This window comes from Bombina bombina, chromosome 8 (genome assembly GCF_027579735.1).
Source record: "Bombina bombina isolate aBomBom1 chromosome 8, aBomBom1.pri, whole genome shotgun sequence".
Classification (NCBI taxonomy): Eukaryota; Metazoa; Chordata; class Amphibia; order Anura; family Bombinatoridae; genus Bombina; species Bombina bombina.
Genome location: NC_069506.1, coordinates 242,343,657 through 242,364,960, shown reverse-complemented (window position 1 = coordinate 242,364,960; position 21,304 = coordinate 242,343,657). Strand labels below are relative to the sequence as shown.

General features: G+C 37.7%; 1 protein-coding gene across 1 annotated transcript in view; it reads right to left on the bottom strand.

Moving 5' to 3' along the window:
- Window positions 1-21,304, bottom strand: part of LOC128638967 (sialic acid-binding Ig-like lectin 16) — a 382,221-nt gene that overhangs the window by 209,681 nt on the left and 151,236 nt on the right. The window contains 1 exon segment of the mRNA XM_053691109.1: window positions 508-882. Within this exon segment, the coding sequence (XP_053547084.1) occupies window positions 508-882 (375 nt within the window).

Genomic DNA, 21,304 nt, shown 5'->3' with positions numbered 1-21,304 from the left:
AAAAAGTGATATGTAGATGATAAATTTAACAACTCAAAGTTTCTTTCTTCAGGTGAGGTGAGTTTTATATTGAAGAACAATTTTATAAAATATGTCTCCCTCTGGGTAGAGGTGGTATTATACATTTCATAAGGTTATGTCCTTGATAAATTCATTAAAGGGTCATAAAACCCACTTTTTTATTTCATGATTTAGAAAAACTTTTTAATTTACTTCTATTATCCAATTTGCTTCATTCTCGTGATATCCTTTGCTGAAAAGCATATCTAGATAAGACTCAGTAGCTGCTGATTGGTGGCTGCACACAAATGCCTCGTGTGATTGGCTCACCCATGTGCATTGCTATTTCTTCAACAAAGGATATCTAAAGAATGAAGCAAATTAGATAATAGAAGTAAATTGGAATATTGTTTAAAATTGTATTCTCTACCTGAAGCATGAAAGAAACATTTTGGATTTAGTTCCCCTTTAAGTTCTGAAACTTGTGAAAGAGCTCATTTTACTCACCTGTCACGTTCACATAAGGCTGGATGGAACGGTAATTATATTTCAGTCTGTCTGTTCCTTCAATTCTAAATACATAATGTCCCTGATCTTTTGGACTCACATTATTTATACGCAAAGAACAGTCCCCCTTTTGCAGATTTCCAGTAAGAAGGATGCGTGAATTTGTGTTAGATGATTTGGGAGAACCTCCTTTTGAAGCTACAACAACTCCATTGACTCCATCTCTTTTCCAGATTCCTTCAGACCTTGACTCTATATTTCCAGATAAATGATCATAGGTAAAGCTGCAGAGAAATTGCACACACAGTCCATTTTGTGCTGCTACTTCTTTTGGAGCCTGTATAGTGAAATCTGTCTGTTCCTGACAATCTACAACTGTGGATAAAAAAAAAATGACGCTGTTAATGCATCTTTCATAAATATATGACATCTACATCTTTTGAAATTTGTTTAGTCAGTCGTTTTATGTTTTTCAGATACTTATAACATTTAAATAGATAAATAATTTAGCTGAAATTTAGCAGCTTATTTAAAGGGACATGAAAAACAAAATGTTTATTTCATAATTCAGATAGAGAATACAATTTGAAAAAACTTTCCAATTTACTTCTATTATTATATTTGCTTCGTTAGTATCCTTTGTTAAAGTAGCAGCAATGCATTACTGGTAAGGATGAGCGAATGTTTCTAAAAATTCGAAATTCAAAACGAATTTTGATACATTCATTTGTTCGAATCGAACTTCTAATGTTTATGTAACATTCTATTTTCGAATTTACGTTTTCTTATTTTTCAATAACATTCGAGATTATTCATTCGAATAATAGAATGTTTAGCTATGTATTTTACATCACATTAAATATCGAAATGTAACATTCAAATTCGAAATAGTATTTCTAGTCTACAACTGTGTTTTATAAATGTAATACACAAATTTGAAAGTGACATTCGAAAAATGTAAATAACATTCAATAAAATAATTTTTAAGAATATTCTACAATAACATTCGTTCTGACATTGGAATTCAAATATACACACATTCACCCATCCCTAATTACTGAGAGCTAGTTAACACATTGGGTGAACCAATAACATGAGGCATATAAGTGCAGTAACCAATCAGCAGCTCCTGAGCCTACCTAGGTATGCTTTTCAGCAAAGGATACTGACAGAACCAAAATAAATTAGATAATATAAGTACATTGGAAAGTTAATTAAAATCACATGCTATATCTGAATCATGAAAAATGTGGAGTTTTATGTCCCTTTAATAATATTAGTAACTCCAAACCCTAAAAGTTGGTGTAAATTGATTAGACATATTCTTTCATTAGGATATGTAGCACATGATACTACACAAAAACCCTACACCAAACTTCTTGGAACAAGGAACATAAATATCATGGGGAAGAGTAGACAGCTTTATATGATGAAAATCTATTAGGTAGGTCTAGAGATATGGGGCGTGATCCGATAAAGATCGTAGTTTGCGGCGCAAGTGAGGGAACCCCTGCCGCCCGCAGTTTCAGCTCGCAACTCGAGCTATCCTATATACGGCGCCGTCAGAGGCTAAAGTGCTGTAAGTCTGACAAACCAGCGATGTCCAGAAATCTGCGTGAGTACAAATTTCTGGAGTCGCCAGTGACTTACGGCACTTTAGAAACTGCCGGCGCCTACAAAACCTGACTAAGTTATAAAATCACCCGTACTGTCTAACACACCTCCCAAACATAGCCCGACACGTCTAACCCTCTATCCGCTATCCCCCCTCACTATCCTAACAATAAAAAATGTATTAACCCCTAAACCGCCGCTCCCGGACCAGCTATATTAAATCTATAACCCCCTAATGTGAGCCCCTACCCCGCCGCCATATACCTTACCTACCCCCTAAAGTGAGCCCCTACCCCGCCGCCATCTACCTTACCTACCCCCTAAAGTGATCCCTATCCCGCCGCCATCTATCTTACCTACCCCCTAAAGTGAGCCCCTTACACCGCCGCCATCTATTTTAAAAATATTAACCCCTAATTTAATCCCCCTACACCGCCGCCAGCTATATTAACTATATTAACCCTAATTATATTAGGGTTAATATAGTTAATATAGTTATTATATTATATATATTAACTATATTAACCCTAATTATATTAGGGTTAATATAGTTAATATCGTTATTATATTATATATATATTAAGTATAATAACCCTATCTAACTCTAACATCCCTAACTAAATTCTTATTAAAATAGATATAATTAATATTAATATTATTAATTAAAATATTCCTATTTAAATCTAAATACTTACCTGTAAAATAAACCCTAAGATAGCTACAATGTAATTAATAATTACATTGTAGCTATTTTAAGGTTTATATTTATTTTACAGGTAACTTGGTATTTATTTTAACTAGGTATAATAGCTATTAAATAGTTAATAACTATTTAATAGCTACCTAGTTAAAATAATTACCAATTTACCTGTAAAATAAATCCTAACCTAAGTTACAAATACACCTACACTATCAATAAATTAAATAAACTACAAATATCTAAACTAAAATACAATTAAATAAACTAAACTAAATTACAAAAAAAACCAAACACTAAATTACAAAAAATAAAAAAAATATTACAAGATTTTTATGCTAATTACACCTATTCTAAGCCCCCTAATAAAATAATAAAGCCCCCCAAAATAAAAAAATTCCCTACCCTATTCTAAATTAAAAAAGTTCACAGTTCTTTTACCTCACCAGCCCTTAAAAGGGCCTTTTGCGGGGCATGCCCAAAAGAAAACAGCTCTTTTGCCTGTAAAAAAAAAAACACAATACCACCCCCCAACATTACAACCCACCACCCACATACCCCTATTCTAAACCCACCCAACCCCCCCTTAAAAAAAACCTAACACTACCCCCCTGAAGATCTCCCTACCTTGTCTTTACCCTGCTGGGCAGAACTCTTCATCCAATCCGACTCTTCATCCAATCCGGGCGATGTCCAATCAATCGCCAGAGAAGTCTTCTTCCATCCGGGCGATGTCTTCAATCAAGCGGCAGTGAAGTCTTCTTCCATCCGGGCGATGTCTTCAATCAAGCGGTTCAGCCAATCGGATTTAACTTGAATCTTATTGTCTGATTCAATCAGCCAATCAGATTTTTCTACCTTAATTCCGATTGTCTGATAGAATCCTATCAGCCAATCGGAATTCGACGGACGCCATCTTGGATGACGTCATTTAAAGGTACCTCATTCCTTGTTCAGTCTTCGTGCCGGATGGATGCTCTGCGGCGGAGGAGCGAAGAAAGAAGATTAAAGATGCTGCTTTGCTTGAAGACATCGCCGGATGGAAGAAGACTTCACTGCCGCTTGATTGAAGACATCGCCCGGATGGAAGAAGACTTCACTGCCGCTTGATTGAAGACATCGCCCGGATGGAAGAAGACTCATCTGCCGCTTGATTGGACATCGCCCGGATCGGATGAAGAGTTCTGCCCGGCTGGGTGAAGACAAGGTAGGGAGATCTTCAGGGGGGTAGTGTTAGGTTTTTTTAAGGGGGGTTTGGGTGGGTTTAGAATAGGGGTATGTGGGTGGTGGGTTGTAATGTTGGGGGGTGGTATTGTGTTTTTTTTTTACAGGCAAAAGAGCTGTTTTCTTTGGGGCATGCCCCGCAAAAGGCCCTTTTAAGGGCTGGTAAGGTAAAAGAACTGTGAACTTTTTTAATTTAGAATAGGGTAGGGAAATTTTTTTATTTTGGGGGGCTTTATTATTTTATTAGGGGCTTAGAATAGGTGTAATTAGATAAAAAAATCTTGTAATATTTTTTTAATTTTTTGTAATTTAGTGTTTTTTTTTTGTAATTTAGTTTAGTTTATTTAATTGTATTTTAGTTGAGATATTTGTAGTTTATTTAATTTATTGATAGTGTAGGTGTATTTGTAACTTAGGTTAGGATTTATTTTACAGGTAAATTGGTAATTATTTTAACTAGGTAGCTATTAAATAGTTATTTACTATTTAATAGCTTTAGCTATTGTACCTAGTTAAAATAAATACCAAGTTGCCTGTAAAATAAATATAAACCATAAAATAGCTACAATGTAATTATTAATTACATTGTAGCTATCTTAGGGTTTATTTTATAGGTAAGTATTTAGATTTAAATAGGAATATTTTAATTAATAATATTAATATTGATTAGATCTATTTTAATAAGAATTTAGTTAGGGATGTTAGAGTTAGATAGGGGTATTATACTTAATATATATATAATATAATAACGATATTAACTATATTAACTCTAATATAATTAGGGTTAATATAGTTAATATATATAATATAATAACTATATTAACTATATTAACCCTAATATAATTAGGGTTAATATAGTTAATATAGCTGGCGGCGGTGTAGGGGGATTAAATTAGGGGTAAATATTTTTAAAATAGATGGCGGCGGTGTAAGGGGCTCACTTTAGGGGGTAGGTAAGGTAGATGGCGGTGTAAGGGGCTCACATTAGGGGGTATGTAATGTAGCTGGCGACGGTGTAGGGGGATCACATTAGGGGGTTATACTTTTAATGTAGGTGGTGGCGGGGTCCGGGAGCAGCGGTTTAGGGGTTAAATACTTTATTAGGGATTGCGGCGGGGGATCGCAGTTGACAGGTAGATAGACATTGCGCATGCGTTAGGTGTTAGGTTTTATTTAGCAAGTAGTTTAGGGAGTTACGGGGCTCCAATAGACAGCGTAAGGCTTACTACGGCTGCATTTTGTGGCGAGGTGAAAATGGAGTAAGATTTCTCCATTTTCGCCACCTAAGTCCTTACGCTGTATATTGGATACCAAACTGCGCTGGTTTGGTATACCTGCCTATGGCCCAAAAAACTACAGGCGAAGGCAGAAATATACGAGCGTAACTTCTAGGTTACGTCGTATATGTGATACCAAACCAGCGCAAATGTCGGCGTCGCCGGCTTTTGCCGTCGACGCTGCATATCGGATCGGGCCCATGAAGCTTCAAACTCACCTTATTGCATTGTTACTCAAATATGCTCAGCAGAAAAATCTAGCAATGTTTACTATTTCTTACATTTACAGAATGGCTAATTAGTATTAAATAATTATAATGTTTATCTCTATTTTAAAGGCTAGGAAAGTTATTGTGATATAAAGTAATTAATTTTGATTTTGGAATTTGTGTCATGCAATTGCTAATTATATTTTAGATGTTGTTGTAATGTCACAATGGGCGAGATTACAAGTTTTACGGTATGGTGCGGTATGGCTATACCGCTGAAAAATTGGCCATTGCGCGTGGAATGGCAGGTAACGCATATTACATGTTGCGGCGGTATAGCTATACCGCAAGCATTTTAGCCTGTAACTCAACGTCCATTCTGCACTCAAAAAATGACGTTTGAGTGCGGGATTTTCCATAGCGCCGTATTACAGGTTGTGCGGTCCGGCTAAAATGCTTGCATTACAGCCTATACCGCCGTGAGCCAATCCGCAATCTGAGACCAGTAAATCAAAAACTTTTCACAAAACTCATAACTAAAATGTTGCAAATTACACTAACACCCATAAACTACCTATTAACCCCTAAACCGCCACCCTCCCACATCTCAAATACTATAATAAACCTATTAACCCCTAATCTGCCATCCACCCACATCGCAACACTAAAATAAACCTATTAACCCCTAAACCGCTGCCCCCCCACATCGCCAACACTATAATAATGTATTAACCCCTAAACCGCCAGCCCCTCACATCGACAACACTATAATAAAGTATTAACCCCTAAACCGCCAGCCCCCCCACATTGCAACTAATAAACTAAACCTATTAACCCCTAAACTGCTGGCCCCCCACATTGCAAAACACTAAATTAAACTATTAACCCTTAAACCTAACACCCCCCAACTTTAAATTAAAAGTTACAAATAACTATCTTAAAATAAATAAAATCTTGGGTGTTCAAATCAACCAATAGGATTTCAGTAGCTCTCATCCTATTGGCTGATTTGAAAATGTCAGCCAAAAGGAATGCAAGGTACCCCATTTTTAAACGGGTACCTTGCATTCAAGCTTCAGTGTATGGCGGTGATCATATGAAGAGGCTCCTCCACGCTGGATGTCCGTGCCGCCGGCAACGATGCTCCGCGCCTCCACAGATCTGCACCACTGGGATGAAGATAGACAATGCCCCTGTGATGGATGAAGACTTCTTTCTGCCTGGATGAAGATGGATGTCCGGACTTCAGGAACTGTGAGTAGATTTCCTGTGGTTAGTGTTAGTTTTTTTTTTTTTTTTTTTACCTTTTTTGGGTGGTTTTTTTTTTTTAGATTAGGGTTTTGATGGGCAGTAAAAGAGCTGAATGCTTTTTTAAGAGCAGTAAAAGAGCTGAATGCCATTTTAAGGGCAATGCCCCTACAAATGCCCCTTTAGGGGCAATGGGTAGCTTAGGATTTTTTTAGACAGGTTTTTTATTTTGGGGGTTTTACTTTTAGGGAGACTTTGTAATTTTGTAAGGTAAAAGAGCTGTTTTAACTTATGGCAATGCACTACAAAAGGCCCTTTAACCTCTTAAGGACATATGACGGAATTTTTCCGGCATAAAATAATTGAGCAAACTGAAAGCTGGGTCTTAAAGGGTTAAGGGCTATTAGTAGTTTATTGTTAGGTTAGGGGGTGTTTTTATTTTGGGGGCTTGTTTGTTTTTATAGGGCTATTAGATTAGGTGTAATTTTTATTATTTTGGATAATTTTGTTTTTTATTTTTGTCAACTTAGTGGGGGGTTTTCGTAATTTTAGTGTTTTTTTTGTAATGTTAGATTTTTTTTTATTTTTTCGTAGTATTAGGTTTATTTAAATATGTAATTTAGGTTTTTTTATTTTTTTGTAACTTTAGGTTTTTTAATCATGTAATTTAGGATTTTTAATTGGTATTTTTTTTTAATTTTATTAAAATAGTTATCATAGGTTAATTAATGATTAATAGTTTAATCTTAGTTTTTTATTTCATAGATAAGTTTTTATTTATTTTTAAAAAGTTATATTGTAACTTTTAATTTAAAGTTAGGGGGGTGTTAGGTTTAGGGGTTAATAGTTAAATTTAGTGTTTTGCGAAGTGGGGGGCCGGCAGTTTAGGGGTTTATAGGTTTAGTTTATTTGTTACGATGTGGGGGGCTGGCGGTTTAGGGGTAAATAGTTTTATTTATTAGTTGCAATGTGGGGGGCCGGCGGTTTAGGGCTTAATAGGTTTATTACAGTAGTAGTGATGTGGGTGGGCAGCGGATTAGGGGTTAATAGGTTTATTGTAGTAGTAGCATTGTGGGGGGCTGGTGGAGTAGGGGTTAATACGTTTATTTTGTTTCGGCGATGTTGGGGAGCAGTAGATTAGGGGTTAATAACTTCATATAGCATCGGGGAGCGGCGGATTAGGGGTGTCTAGACTAGGGGTTTATGTTAGGGTTTTAACGTAATTTTCTTTTCCCCATAGACATTAATGGTGTTGCGTTATGACGATTTGCCATTCCGCGTTCGCAGGTGTTAGTTTTTTTCTAACACTTTCTCCCCATTGATGGGCTTTTGTGCTGTATGGAGCTTATTGCACCATAAAGCACAGCACAAGGAGTTTTTTCAGTAGCTTGTAATGGCAGCGCTATGGAGAGTGCGATACCGCTATTTTTTTGCGTTCTTTACGCACCCGGTATAGCACAAATCTCGTAATCTAGGTGAAAGTTAGGTTAGTTATTGCTTAGTTTTAGGAATCTAACCTGAGCAGACAAACTGTCAAATCTATACCAAATATAAGTCTAATTTTATCTAGTCCCTTGAAAGTGGGATCATTTACATAAAACATACTCTGAAGCAAGTTTTTATGCTAATTAAAACAATTAATTTAAAATAGGTGGCCTATAAATTTTAAACAACTACAAGAAGTTATTGTGACATAAATAAATCTATGATGTTACTAGTAGGGACGGACTGCTTAGAAACCATATTTGAACTACTGTTTGACTGTTAAACTTTACATTCACAATTTGCCATTGACAGGCAGACTTTATTTTTATATTGCAGCTAAAGCAGTGACGTATTTAGGTTTTGTGCTGCCCTAGGCTCTCAAAATTCTGCTGTACCCCTATCCCCCTCCCTCCTCTAAGGTTTTAGGCTTTTTTAGCCGTGATATTTTTTAATCAGGCAATAAAGTTAAATTTTTATGGTATTTCCAAAATAAATGTTCACATACACACACATATACACACATATACTTCCCCAAACACAATATTAAGTCCTGGAGGCCCATTTATCAAGCTCCGAATGGAGCTTGAAGGCCGTGTTTCTGGCAAGCCTGCAGGCTCGCCAGAAACAGCAGTTATGAAGCAGCGGCCTAAAGACCGCTGCTCCAACACCCTGTCCGCCTGCTCTGAGCAGGCGGACAGAGATCGCTACAATTCAACCCAATCGAGTACGATCGGGTTGATTGACACCCCCCTGCTGGCGGCCGATTGACCGAGAGTCTGCAGGGGGCGGCGTTGTACCAGCAGCTCAGAAGAGCTGTTGGTGCAATGCTGAATACGAAGAGCGTATTTCTATCCGCATTCAGCGAGGTCTGTCGGACCTGATCTGCACTGTCGGATCAGGTCCGACAGACCTTTGATAAATAGGCCTCCTGGTAGCCAACAGAACTAAAGACAATAGCTTGCTGAATAAAATAAAGGTTCAGAGCCACCTCTAAACTGTAAGCTCCATGGACAGTCTCTTATACCCCAAGAATGTAAGTTGTTTGGGTAAAATTTCCCTTAAATACCTGTACAAAACTTATAAAATAACTGTAAGCTTCTTACAAGTATAGCCACAAAAAGTGCTCCCCCCATCTGCTGCCCTTGGCAAGTGCCTTGTTTGCCTAGGCCAAAATAGGCCTTGAGTTAAAGGCACATGGAACTCAAACTTTCATGATTACAATTAGAGTGATTTTTTATTGCTCATGAGCACTGTGTTCAAGGTAAAACAATTATTGCTTTTGAGTTAGTGCTGGTATTACAAGTTCAAAGTAAAAGACTTCCATATGTCAGCATAAAACTCAGGCACAACTAACTTCAGAACTTCTGATATCACCAGTGGTGAAACTAATAAACAGAGGGCCCTGGTGCAAGATTTTTTTTGCCCCCCCCCCCCCCAAAGTAACTCAAAGTCTTATATATATATATATAAACTTGCACTCGCTGGTCTTCTTTCAAAACACACTTTTTACTGTTAAAACAGTAAAGTGTGTTTTGAAAGACCAGCGAGTGCAAGTTTTTGTTACTTATATATATATATAATACACTAAATTTATTAGGGAGAAGGTATAAAAAATCTACTTATTACTGATTATTATTTGGGTGCAGACCCTGTAAACACACATAAATTTACTACAACTATCAAGAGAGAAATATTGAAGAGGACACAGTAGTGTTCTCTCCAAAAAGACAAGGATTTCAGCACTCCATAAAGTAAAAAATTATTATTTAAGTCATTACACACATTCAAAAGAATTTATTGGATTTTATTAAGAGAAGGTGTTCCAAGGCTTTCACTCAACCAAACAACTTCTGGGTCCCCTAAACCAAAACCACACAAGATAAGATATAAATAAAATTAAATTTATTATCTGTGCAAACAAAAAGTAAAAAGAAACCAAAAAACACATACCTTTAAAAATACATTATGTACATTAAATGCATAGGTAAAGCTGGCCAGCTCACTCTGAGTTAACACGATGCAGATAAATACCTAAAAATAGGCTACTGAATTATTAAGCAACACCCCTACCAGCGGGTAGCCCTGTATGCCTACAGGAATCTGCTACCATGGATAATATTGGGGATCCAGGCATAATAACTCTATAAATACATACACAAATGAAAATGGCAACACCTTACTCAGAGGGTAACCCAAACGAACTTGGAAAACTTGTTACCTAGAGAAAAATCTGAGGATCTATGCCAATTACTTGTGTACTGAGCAGTTAAAGTATAACAAAGATTACATGCTTTACATTTTACACACTGTGTTCGAGAAACAACACCCTGACCAGAGGGTAGCACCAATATTGCAAAAAGGTTCCAGCTACCTTGGTACTAAATAGGGATCTATGTGTCTCTAATAATAGATGTGTAATCACAGCATTAGTAACAATCACATTGATAGTGCAAGCAATATGGGCTGTTGAGAAATTTGTTAGTAAAACTTTCAACATCCGCTGTAACCTTGTTCAAGGCTCTGATGTGTACAGTTTAGTACATTTTCCAGACAGTACATTCCATTATAGACTCGTAAGTCTGTGAATACTTTACAAATCACTTCTTGCGCTTGAAATCCTCCTCCTTTTTAGGATGATTAAAATCCGGGTGCGGTGCCTGCTTGCTGCTGCGGATAGAAAAGCTGTGTGCTGCATCAAATACCACTCAGGGGCTGGTTCTCAGCTGTGCAAATGACGTCACACGCCAACGGCCGTTTCACCCCCCATGTGACCGAGTGTCATTGGGGCTTCCTCAGGGCGTATACTTAGCAACTCCATATGCGTTCTATTTGAACTCAGCCCTTAGTTTGGATTGGTGAAAGTATCTTAGGTGAAATTGAAACAGTGTTTGTTATTGCTCAGATGTAACGAGTAGAGCCATTAGTTCTCACAATTAGCCATAGTAACAGCAACTTTGTGGTAACATATTATAACCATTTCAGTAGTTTCAAATAAAAAAAAATGTTTGCACATATTTAAAGAATATTTACTTCCAGCAAGGCGGATCCAGCGCAAAATAAACAATGAGAGGCAGAAACCTATTGGTGGTCACTATTTAAATTAACAGCTTAGGGGGAGTGACATCCCTTTTTCCTACACCATAACTAGGTTAATACCATAGTGTTATTATACAAATTTTTTATCCTTTATAGGAAGGGGGCAAAGTCTAGTTTTTCGTTCAGGCCATTTGGTGACAATGTTTTTAATCTAAATATCCATGCTACTTCTTTCCTAAGCAGCAAATTATCTATATCGCCATCCCTGCCTTGTAAAGAGCATCTTTCAATGCCTATTACTTTTAAATCATCTGTAGAACAGTTGTGGCATAGTTTGAAATGCAAGGCTATATTACTATTTATAATACCATCCTTTGCATTAGCAATATCATTGCGATGTTCTGTCACCCTGTCCTTCAGAATTCTCTTAGTTTTCCCTGTATAATAAAGGGGACACGGGCAGTATAGTAGATATATAACATTATCAGATTTACAGTTAATAAATTGTCTGATTTCATATATTTTCTCGCCTGTACTAAACTGTCTAGTTTTTACCATGAATTTACAAAAGGCACAGTTGCCACATTGAAAGCAACCTTGTAACTTCTGTCATTTTTCAAGCCAATTTTGTGCTTTTGGATTGCGTGAAAAATCGCTCTTAACCAATTTATCTTTTAAATTGGGAGCCCTACGTGCAACCAGTGATGGGAAATCACCCACCACACTTTTAACATTCTCACCTGAGAGTAGAAATTGCCATTTACTTTTTAGAATATTTCGAACTTGATTCCAGTGTCCATTATATTCAGTAATAAACCTAACCCTATTATCTACTTTTTTCTCCTTTTTGTCAAATAACAGAGAATCTCTATTGGCTTTTAAGGCTTGATTCAATGCAAATTTTACGTTACGTTTTGAGTAACCCCTCGCTATAAATCGATTGGCCATTTCTTGTGCATGTGTCTTATATTTATTCCTGCTGGAACAATTCCTCCGAAGCCTGAGAAATTGTCCAGTAGGGATTCCTCTAATGTGGACAACATATTCATACTTTGGAGAGGGTCTGTAGATCTTTTGAAAGAATTTGTATCCAATTTGAATAAAAATAAATTTAACATTTTTCTCACATATGAGTACAGTGCATCAGAGTTACCGTTTTTGGATATTACAATCAAAAAAGAAGGTAATAAGCTCACTACAGAAATTTATAGAAAAAGTACTGCAACTAATACATTATTAATTGCTTCCAGTCACCATCCACTGTCCCTGATTAGAGGAATCCCTACTGGACAATTTCTCAGGCTTCGGAGGAATTGTTCCAGCAGGAATAAATATAAGACACATGCACAAGAAATGGCCAATCGATTTATAGCGAGGGGGTACTCAAAACGTAACGTAAAATTTGCGATGAATCAAGCCTTAAAAGCCAATAGAGATTCTCTGTTATTTGACAAAAAGGAGAAAAAAGTAGATAATAGGGTTAGGTTTATTACTGAATATAATGGACACTGGAATCAAGTTCGAAATATTCTAAAAAGTAAATGGCAATTTCTACTCTCAGATGAGAATGTTAAAAGTGTGGTGGGTGATTTCCCATCACTGGTTGCACGTACGGCTCCCAATTTAAAAGATAAATTGGTTAAGAGCGATTTTTCACGCAATCCAAAAGCACAAAATTGGCTTGAAAAACGACAGAAGTTACAAGTTTGCTTTCAATGTGGCAACTGTGCCTTTTGTAAATTCATGGTAAAAACTAGACAGTTTAGTACAGGCGAGAAAATATATGAAATCAGACAATTTATTAACTGTAAATCTGATAATGTTATATATCTACTATACTGCCCGTGCCCCCTTTATTATACAGGGAAAACTAAGAGAATTCTGAAGGACAGGGTGACAGAACATCGCAATGATATTGCTAATGCAAAGGATGGTATTATAAATAGTAATATAGCCTTGCATTTCAAACTTTGCCACAACTGTTCTACAGATGATTTAAAAGTAATAGGCATTGAAAGATGCTCTTTACAAGGCAGGGATGGCGATATAGATAATTTGCTGCTTAGGAAAGAAGTAGCATGGATATTTAGATTAAAAACATTGTCACCAAATGGCCTGAACGAAAAACTAGACTTTGCCCCCTTCCTATAAAGGATAAAAAATTTGTATAATAACACTATGGTATTAACCTAGTTATGGTGTAGGAAAAAGGGATGTCACTCCCCCTAAGCTGTTAATTTAAATAGTGACCACCAATAGGTTTCTGCCTCTCATTGTTTATTTTGCGCTGGATCCGCCTTGCTGGAAGTAAATATTCTTTAAATATGTGCAAACATTTTTTTTTATTTGAAACTACTGAAATGGTTATAATATGTTACCACAAAGTTGCTGTTACTATGGCTAATTGTGAGAACTAATGGCTCTACTCGTTACATCTGAGCAATAACAAACACTGTTTCAATTTCACCTAAGATACTTTCACCAATCCAAACTAAGGGCTGAGTTCAAATAGAACGCATATGGAGTTGCTAAGTATATGCCCTGAGGAAGCCCCAATGACACTCGGTCACATGGGGGGTGAAACGGCCGTTGGCGTGTGACGTCATTTGCACAGCTGAGAACCAGCCCCTGAGTGGTATTCGATGCAGCACACAGCTTTTCTAACCGCAGCAGCAAGCAGGCACCGCACCCGGATTTTCATCATCCTAAAAAGGAGGAGGATTTCAAGCGCAAGAAGTGATTTGTAAAGTATTCACGGACTTACGAGTCTATAATGGAATGTACTGTCTGGAAAATGTACTAAACTGTACACATTAGAGCCTTGAACAAGGTTACAGCGGATGTGGAAAGTTTTACTAACAAATTTCTTAACAGCCCATATTGCTTGCACTATCAATGTGATTGTTACTAATGCTGTGATTACACATCTATTATTAGAGACACATAGATCCCTATTTAGTACCAAGGTAGCTGGAACCTTTTTGCAATATTGGTGCTACCCTCTGGTCAGGGTGTTGTTTCTCAAACACAGTGTGTAAAATGTAAAGCATGTAATCTTTGTTATACTTTAACTGCTCAGTACACAAGTAATTGGCATAGATCCTCAGATTTTTCTCAAGGTAACAAGTTTTCCAAGTTCGTTTGGGTTACCCTCTGAGTAAGGTGTTGCCATTTTCATTTGTGTATGTATTTATAGAGTTATTATGCCTGGATCCCCAATATTATCCATGGTAGCAGATTCCTGTAGGCATACAGGGCTACCCGCTGGTAGGGGTGTTGCTTAATAATTCAGTAGCCTATTTTTAGGTATTTATCTGCATCGTGTTAACTCAGAGTGAGCTGGCCAGCTTTACCTATGCATTTAATGTACATAATGTATTTTTAAATGTATGTGTTTTTTGGTTTCTTTTTACTTTTTGTTTGCACAGATAATAAATTTAATTTTATTTATATCTTATCTTGTGTGGTTTTGGTTTAGGGGACCCAGAAGTTGTTTGGTTGCGTGAAAGCCTTGGAACACCTGCTCTTAATGAAATCCAATAAATTCTTTTGCATGTGTGTAATGACTTAAATAATATTTTTTTTACTTTATGGAGTGCTGAAATCCCTGTCTTTTTGGAGAGAACACTACTCTGTCCTCTTCAATATTTCTCTCTTGATAGTTGTAGTAAATATATATATATATATATATAAATATATATATATATATATATATATATGTATATATATATACAGTATATATATACAGTATATATACACACCAATCATTATCCCTATAGGACGTAAAATGTTAGTAAAACATGTCTGAATGCATGTCAAACCATATGCACACTATTTTGTAAATATACTCCAGTTCCCAGAGATCATCATCTTGGATGGGTTTAGAAAACGTGAAACATGATTATGAATTTAAAAGTAGCGTAATCTGAAAGTCAGATTAAAGGAATAAATGGATCTGCTTTGATTAATTGATATTGGGGGCTTAGAAGTCTAAATAAGCCTTATAAAGAGGCAAAGCAGCAGTGGCGGCTTGTTAAGTTTTGAGTTGGTTGGGCACCTAGTCTCCTACCAAACTTAACCCAGAATGTGATATCCCAACGTATGCCTCCAACATGCATCACTCAAACAAACACACAATCCATTGCACATGCACACATACACATAGGCACAAACATACAGAAAATTAACACACACTCTCACACGCATACATGCACTCACACACACTCTCACACGCATACATTCTCTCACACACACACTGTCATACGCATACATTCTCTCACACACACACTCTCACACGCATACATTCTCTCACACACACACTCTCATACGCATACATTCTCTCACACACCCACTCTCACACACATACATGCTCTCACACACCCACTCTCACATGCATCCATGCTCTCACACACTCACACACATACATGCTCTCACACACACACTCACACGCATACATGCTCTCACACACACACACACACACACACTCACACACTCACACGCATACATGCTCTCACACACACTCACACGCATACATGCTCTCACACACCCACTCTCACACACATACATGCTCTCACACACACATTCACACGCATACATGCTCTCACACGCACAAACACACACACTTTCAAGCATACATGCTCTCACACACACACTCTCACACGCATACATTCTCTCATACATGCACACTCACACACATACATGCTCTCACACACACTCACTCACACGCATACATGCTCTCACACACAGACTCTCACACGCATACATTCTCTCATATACACACACACACACTCACACACATATATGCTCTCACACACACTCACATGCATACATCCTCTCACATGCATACATTCTCTCATACACACACTCTCACATGCATACATGCTCTCACACACACAGTCACACAATACCCTGTTCACACGCATGACCACAACCATACATGCTCCCATATGTGGTGCTATTGAAAACTATTGTTTATTTCTCACATTTATTACCTGAGAATTTGCTCAGTTGTTCAGTTAGCATACATGTTTCATAACAAAAAATCACATTGGTATAAAAAAACAATTAGATGACAATCAGCTAGATTACCAGTTTTGCGGTAAGCTTAAAAAGCAGCATTAGCCGGTCCTAACGCCGTTTTTTAACATCCACTGGTATTACGAGTCTTGCGGGTACAGGTGTACCGCTTACTTTTCTGGCCAGACTTGGCAATACTGCAAATCCACTTACGTCAATTGCTTATAGTCTTTTTTCTATGGGACTTCAATAGTGCCGGTATTACGAGTCTGTCCTAGGAGGCCAAAAAGTGAGCGGTAGACCCTTACCCGCAAGATTCCAACCGCATTTTAAAGTCAGTAGTTAAGAGTTTTATGCTACAAAGCTGTAGAGTTTTAAGAGTTAAGAGTTTTATGCTAAAAGACAATCGACTAAATTACAAGTTTTGCGGTAATCTTAAAAAGCAGCATTAGCCGGTCCTAACGCTGCTTTTTTTTTTTTTTTTTTAAATATTTTTATTGAGGGAAAAGTGTCGGCAAACAAGCCAAACAATTGAGCATTGTACAGTCACCTACAAAGAGTAACAATAACAAGGTATCATATACAGTATACATTATAGGCTGCATAAACCAAGGTTAATAATATCAATTGTACTATTGAAAGACAAAGTATGTAGATGCCAATGATCATCGAAACCTTCTCTGCAAAAATAGGAGACCACTCTTAGACCTCAAACCATGAAATGTAAAAATAAACATTTGTAGAAGGCTGTCTAAAATAGGAGAGATCACTTATGGATCCCTTAACATTCACCTCAGATTTTACATTTTTATGATGTTACAACTAGTAACTAATAATACAGTAAAACAATTTTTGTGATGTATGAATAGGATGAACTTTAAATTGTTAGGTTTAAAAAGTAGTGAAGGTTGCGGTATTAGTTAGAGAAACCGCACAGATAATCCTCCTGAATTAGGAGGCATATTATAGGGTGGTGGGGGGGGGGAGGTGGTCATTGGAGTGTAGTGGGTAGCTGAAGTGCTAGTTGTATATTAGGTTAATGGAATATCCAGTACTTGGGAGCCACACATTCTATACACGCAGAGCTGGCGTAATTTATAGAGCTTATTCGGAAAACGGTGCCTAGGAGGGTATGAAATATAGTAGTAATGCAGGATCTGCCTGTGCTAAAGACACTATGGTGGACCTCAAACTGAAGTTATGTGTCCCAATATAGAAATGGTAGGTAATATGAACTTAAACCTAAAATGTATGTTGGTAACCAAAAGTGATACAAATATAGCTCTGCACATAATGAAACAAAAAGAAAAACAGGTTGCGGCATATGAACGACTAGTCGCATAGTTAGCCTTCCTTAATAGAAGTATTATTATGGAAGGGGGGAGGAGGGGGAGGAGGGACTCTAAGTATGAGGGGTTGACTATGCCAGGTATGATCCCTACATCGGCATCTGAATATTCGGCAATTGCTATTGAGAGCGCTAGCTAAAAAACTGCCCTACTGTATATGCATGTATCTTACGTCCGGTTCCTAAATGTAGATTAGGACTAGTACCTTGTTAGTGTGTAGAGGGAGAGAGCCTCGCTGCCTCGGCCACTGGCAGTTCGGCTTCTTTTTGTGAAAAGAGAATTATTGGCACTTGCCTAGGGGAGAGTAAAATGCAAGAGTGTGGTTTTGTGTCAGGCTTTCAACAGAAATAAGTATAAACATAAGAGGCTTTTAGGATGTAGAGTAAATGGACCCTCAATGGTAGCTTCTTTAGAGCAGCCTCCATTAAGCTATTTTGAAATATCTATGGGACTAAACCAAAGAACAGTACTCAGTATAGTAGGAGAATTAATAACTAGGAGAACTTGATTACAAGCTAGTATATGCAAAATACGAGTATATATGATTCTCAGTACAATATACATACTAGTAAATAAATATTATATAAGGTGAATGTATAGTAGGACATCTGCATTGCATGCTAGTTTAAAGAAGCAACTTTAAATGCTTTGACTTTCGCTCGAAACACTCATGTGCACATCATACATTCTTACAAACGTATATACAGGGTATGCTTAAAGTGGCCATACAGAGTAGTGAGGTTGTAGGGAGGTAATATTGCATAACAATACAGAGTTAAAAAAATTGGCCATCTATGATATTACCTGCTGAGGATGTTGCATAGACATATGGTTATATGACAAGGTCACTGCAATTGCTTAATACCTTACAAGTTCTCCACATTATTGTCAGGATATGGTTGGAATTTAAATTAATGGAACAAAGAGGCTAAGGTCTCTATATATTGAAATTATAACAGGCAACAAGAGACATCTGGCCAACACAAAAAAGAAAAACAGTTTGGGCCACTAGCTCATACTTTACATGATATGCTAGCTTGATCTCAGGAGTAACTTATGGGCACAAGAAAGAGTCAAATGTAGGTACTGTAGTTACTTCGAATACATAGCAAATAGCCAACATTCTCATAGCTCACTATAAAAATACTGAACCCCCCTCCTCTACAAAACACGATGCTGAGATGGCTAACTTTTGGGGTATAAAGAATAAGCAAAAAGGGGGGCACTCAACATAACTCAAAAAAGCAATGGCAGTTTGCAGCTAGTTCTACCTAGTATAGAAGATAACCTGCTCATTACGGCAGAAGAGTAAATAGGCCTCTGCCTCAATATGCCTTGAGCAAGAAAAGGGAAACTAACCAATGTAGTAGGCAGGTGAAAGATAAAACTACAAGCTAGACAAACATACCTAACAGGTCAATAACCAGAAAAGTTTTGAGTGTGCATCACATTATAGAAAGTAAACTTGCGTATATGAAACATTAAGATGAGGTAATTGTCCATGTCTAGCATATTGTCCAGTATTTCTTTCAGGGGGCGAAATCGGCTGTCAACATGATTAGCCCACTTCATGGTAAGTCAGGCTCAGTCCAAATACCGCAGCTTTTCTGTTGCGAGGAAGTAGTCCCCAAGATTGTAAAGGTCTGTGTTTGGGCCATGGTGTCCCTTTAGAGTCAGCAATTACTGCTGAATTGAAGGATGGTACATAAGCTACTAGTGCAGGGATCTTCATCAGGTAAGATTTATGTGAGGAAACATGCTGAATGACTACGAGCTTGCTAGATGGTGAAGCGCCCATAACCATCACCTTCTCCCGACCGGAGCCCAGGGATACAAATAGTGGGCCGCCTGCAGTCTTTTCATGACCGCTCTGAGGTGTGTGTGTAGCTGTGACGCAGACACTCACGTGCTGCTGGTAATGTGAGGTTTCTGTAACCTGCCTTGGTCTCTGCGTCAGGGCTGAAACAAATGCAATAAGGTCCATCTCCAGACTCTGAAAGTGCTTATCTATGAGTCGTCGCGCAGACTGCTCCCAGGCCTCCATATTAGTGCTGCGCCACAGACAGCGTACTTGCTGCGGCCCTTAGGGTGTCAAAGTATGAATAGCTAATTTGGTACGGTTAGCCACGACCCGGCAGTTTGTAGTCCCCTGATTCCTCTATTCACATTAGACTCTGGAGGAAATGAGCCCGGCAGCCAAAACGGCGATGTACACCATGGGGTGGGGTTGAAGGGCTCAAAGTTGGTACATAGCCTCTGCGTAGAGCTCCTGCTTGACTTGTGCTCCTACGTGGGTGCCAAAGGACTCTTGGGTGGCAAACTATTGAAAGTGAAGGCTTATATCAGTACGGTATTTTCCATATTATGGTCCAAAAGCCAGGAGCTCTGCTCAAACACGTCCAGCTCCATCGGCAGTTGGCTCCACCCCCCCTAACTCTGATTTTTAATGCCCGCTGGTATTACAAGTCTTGCGGGTACAGGTGCACCGCTTACTTTTTTGGCCAGACTTGTCAATACCACAAATCCACTTACGCCAATTGCGTATAGTCTTTTTTCTATGGGACTTCCATAGCACCAGTATTACGAGTCTGTCCTGGGAGGCCAAAAAGTGTGCGGTAGACCCTCACCCGCAAGATTCCTACCGCATTTTAGAGTCAGTAGTTAAGAGTTTTATGCTACAAAGCTAAAAACCTAAACCCTGACAAAGTCACGTAGCCGTGATGAAACGCGTAGGTGGGTGGGTCTTAGGATTAGTGTACGTGCCAGCATATCGGCACTTTGAGTTTGGTGTGGGTAACTTTAAAATTGAATTTTAAAAATTTGAACATTCATCTAATTGATACTGGTAATAGCTGGTACTAGCGGTTTATTATAAACCAATGTAAGGCTCGCAATCTGCTGTAACATTTAGCCTAATATTAATCAGATATTCTATATCGCAGTGACTTATCTCTAGCTGTAATTACCTAGTGGAATTTGAAGTAAACAGTATCTGCAAAGCGATCATTTATAGCGAAGAGCAATTACTCTTCATGGTCTAGGACTATTAAGAAATTGGTGGTACTGATTTAGTTTCTACTATTGAACTACAGATATTAGTTTGAAGTGCTGACTTAACCCCTATGTGAGAAACCACCAGCTACAATGTTGCCATAATCATATGTTGACTACAACGTTGCCTATAACAATGCGTGAATGTGTTGAAAAATAAAGAGTGGCAATTGAATGAATCTTGATGTGCAACAATACTTTTCCATTTGCTGTGTCATTACACAGAATTTGTAATAAGTGGGGAGGATTAGCACTCTGCAAAACCAATCTACACACAAGGATCATAGTGTGTTTATGTGGTTTAGATATAGTTTATAATGAGATATATACACTAATAGATTTTATGTTTTGAATCTGAGTTACCCACCATGAAAAACTAGCATACTAATTGATATTGGCACCTAAGCACCTAAATAATTTGTAGGTGTTGAAGGCTATAGGCAGTAGTTATTAATCAGTATGTGTTTTAAAGAGACAGAGACACACTATTTGAGTGATTGAAAATAACATTGAATGCACTGCTATTATCCACATTTTTCCCAAATAACTTATATGGTATGACAATTATTCACTATTTCCCTAAGCCCTATG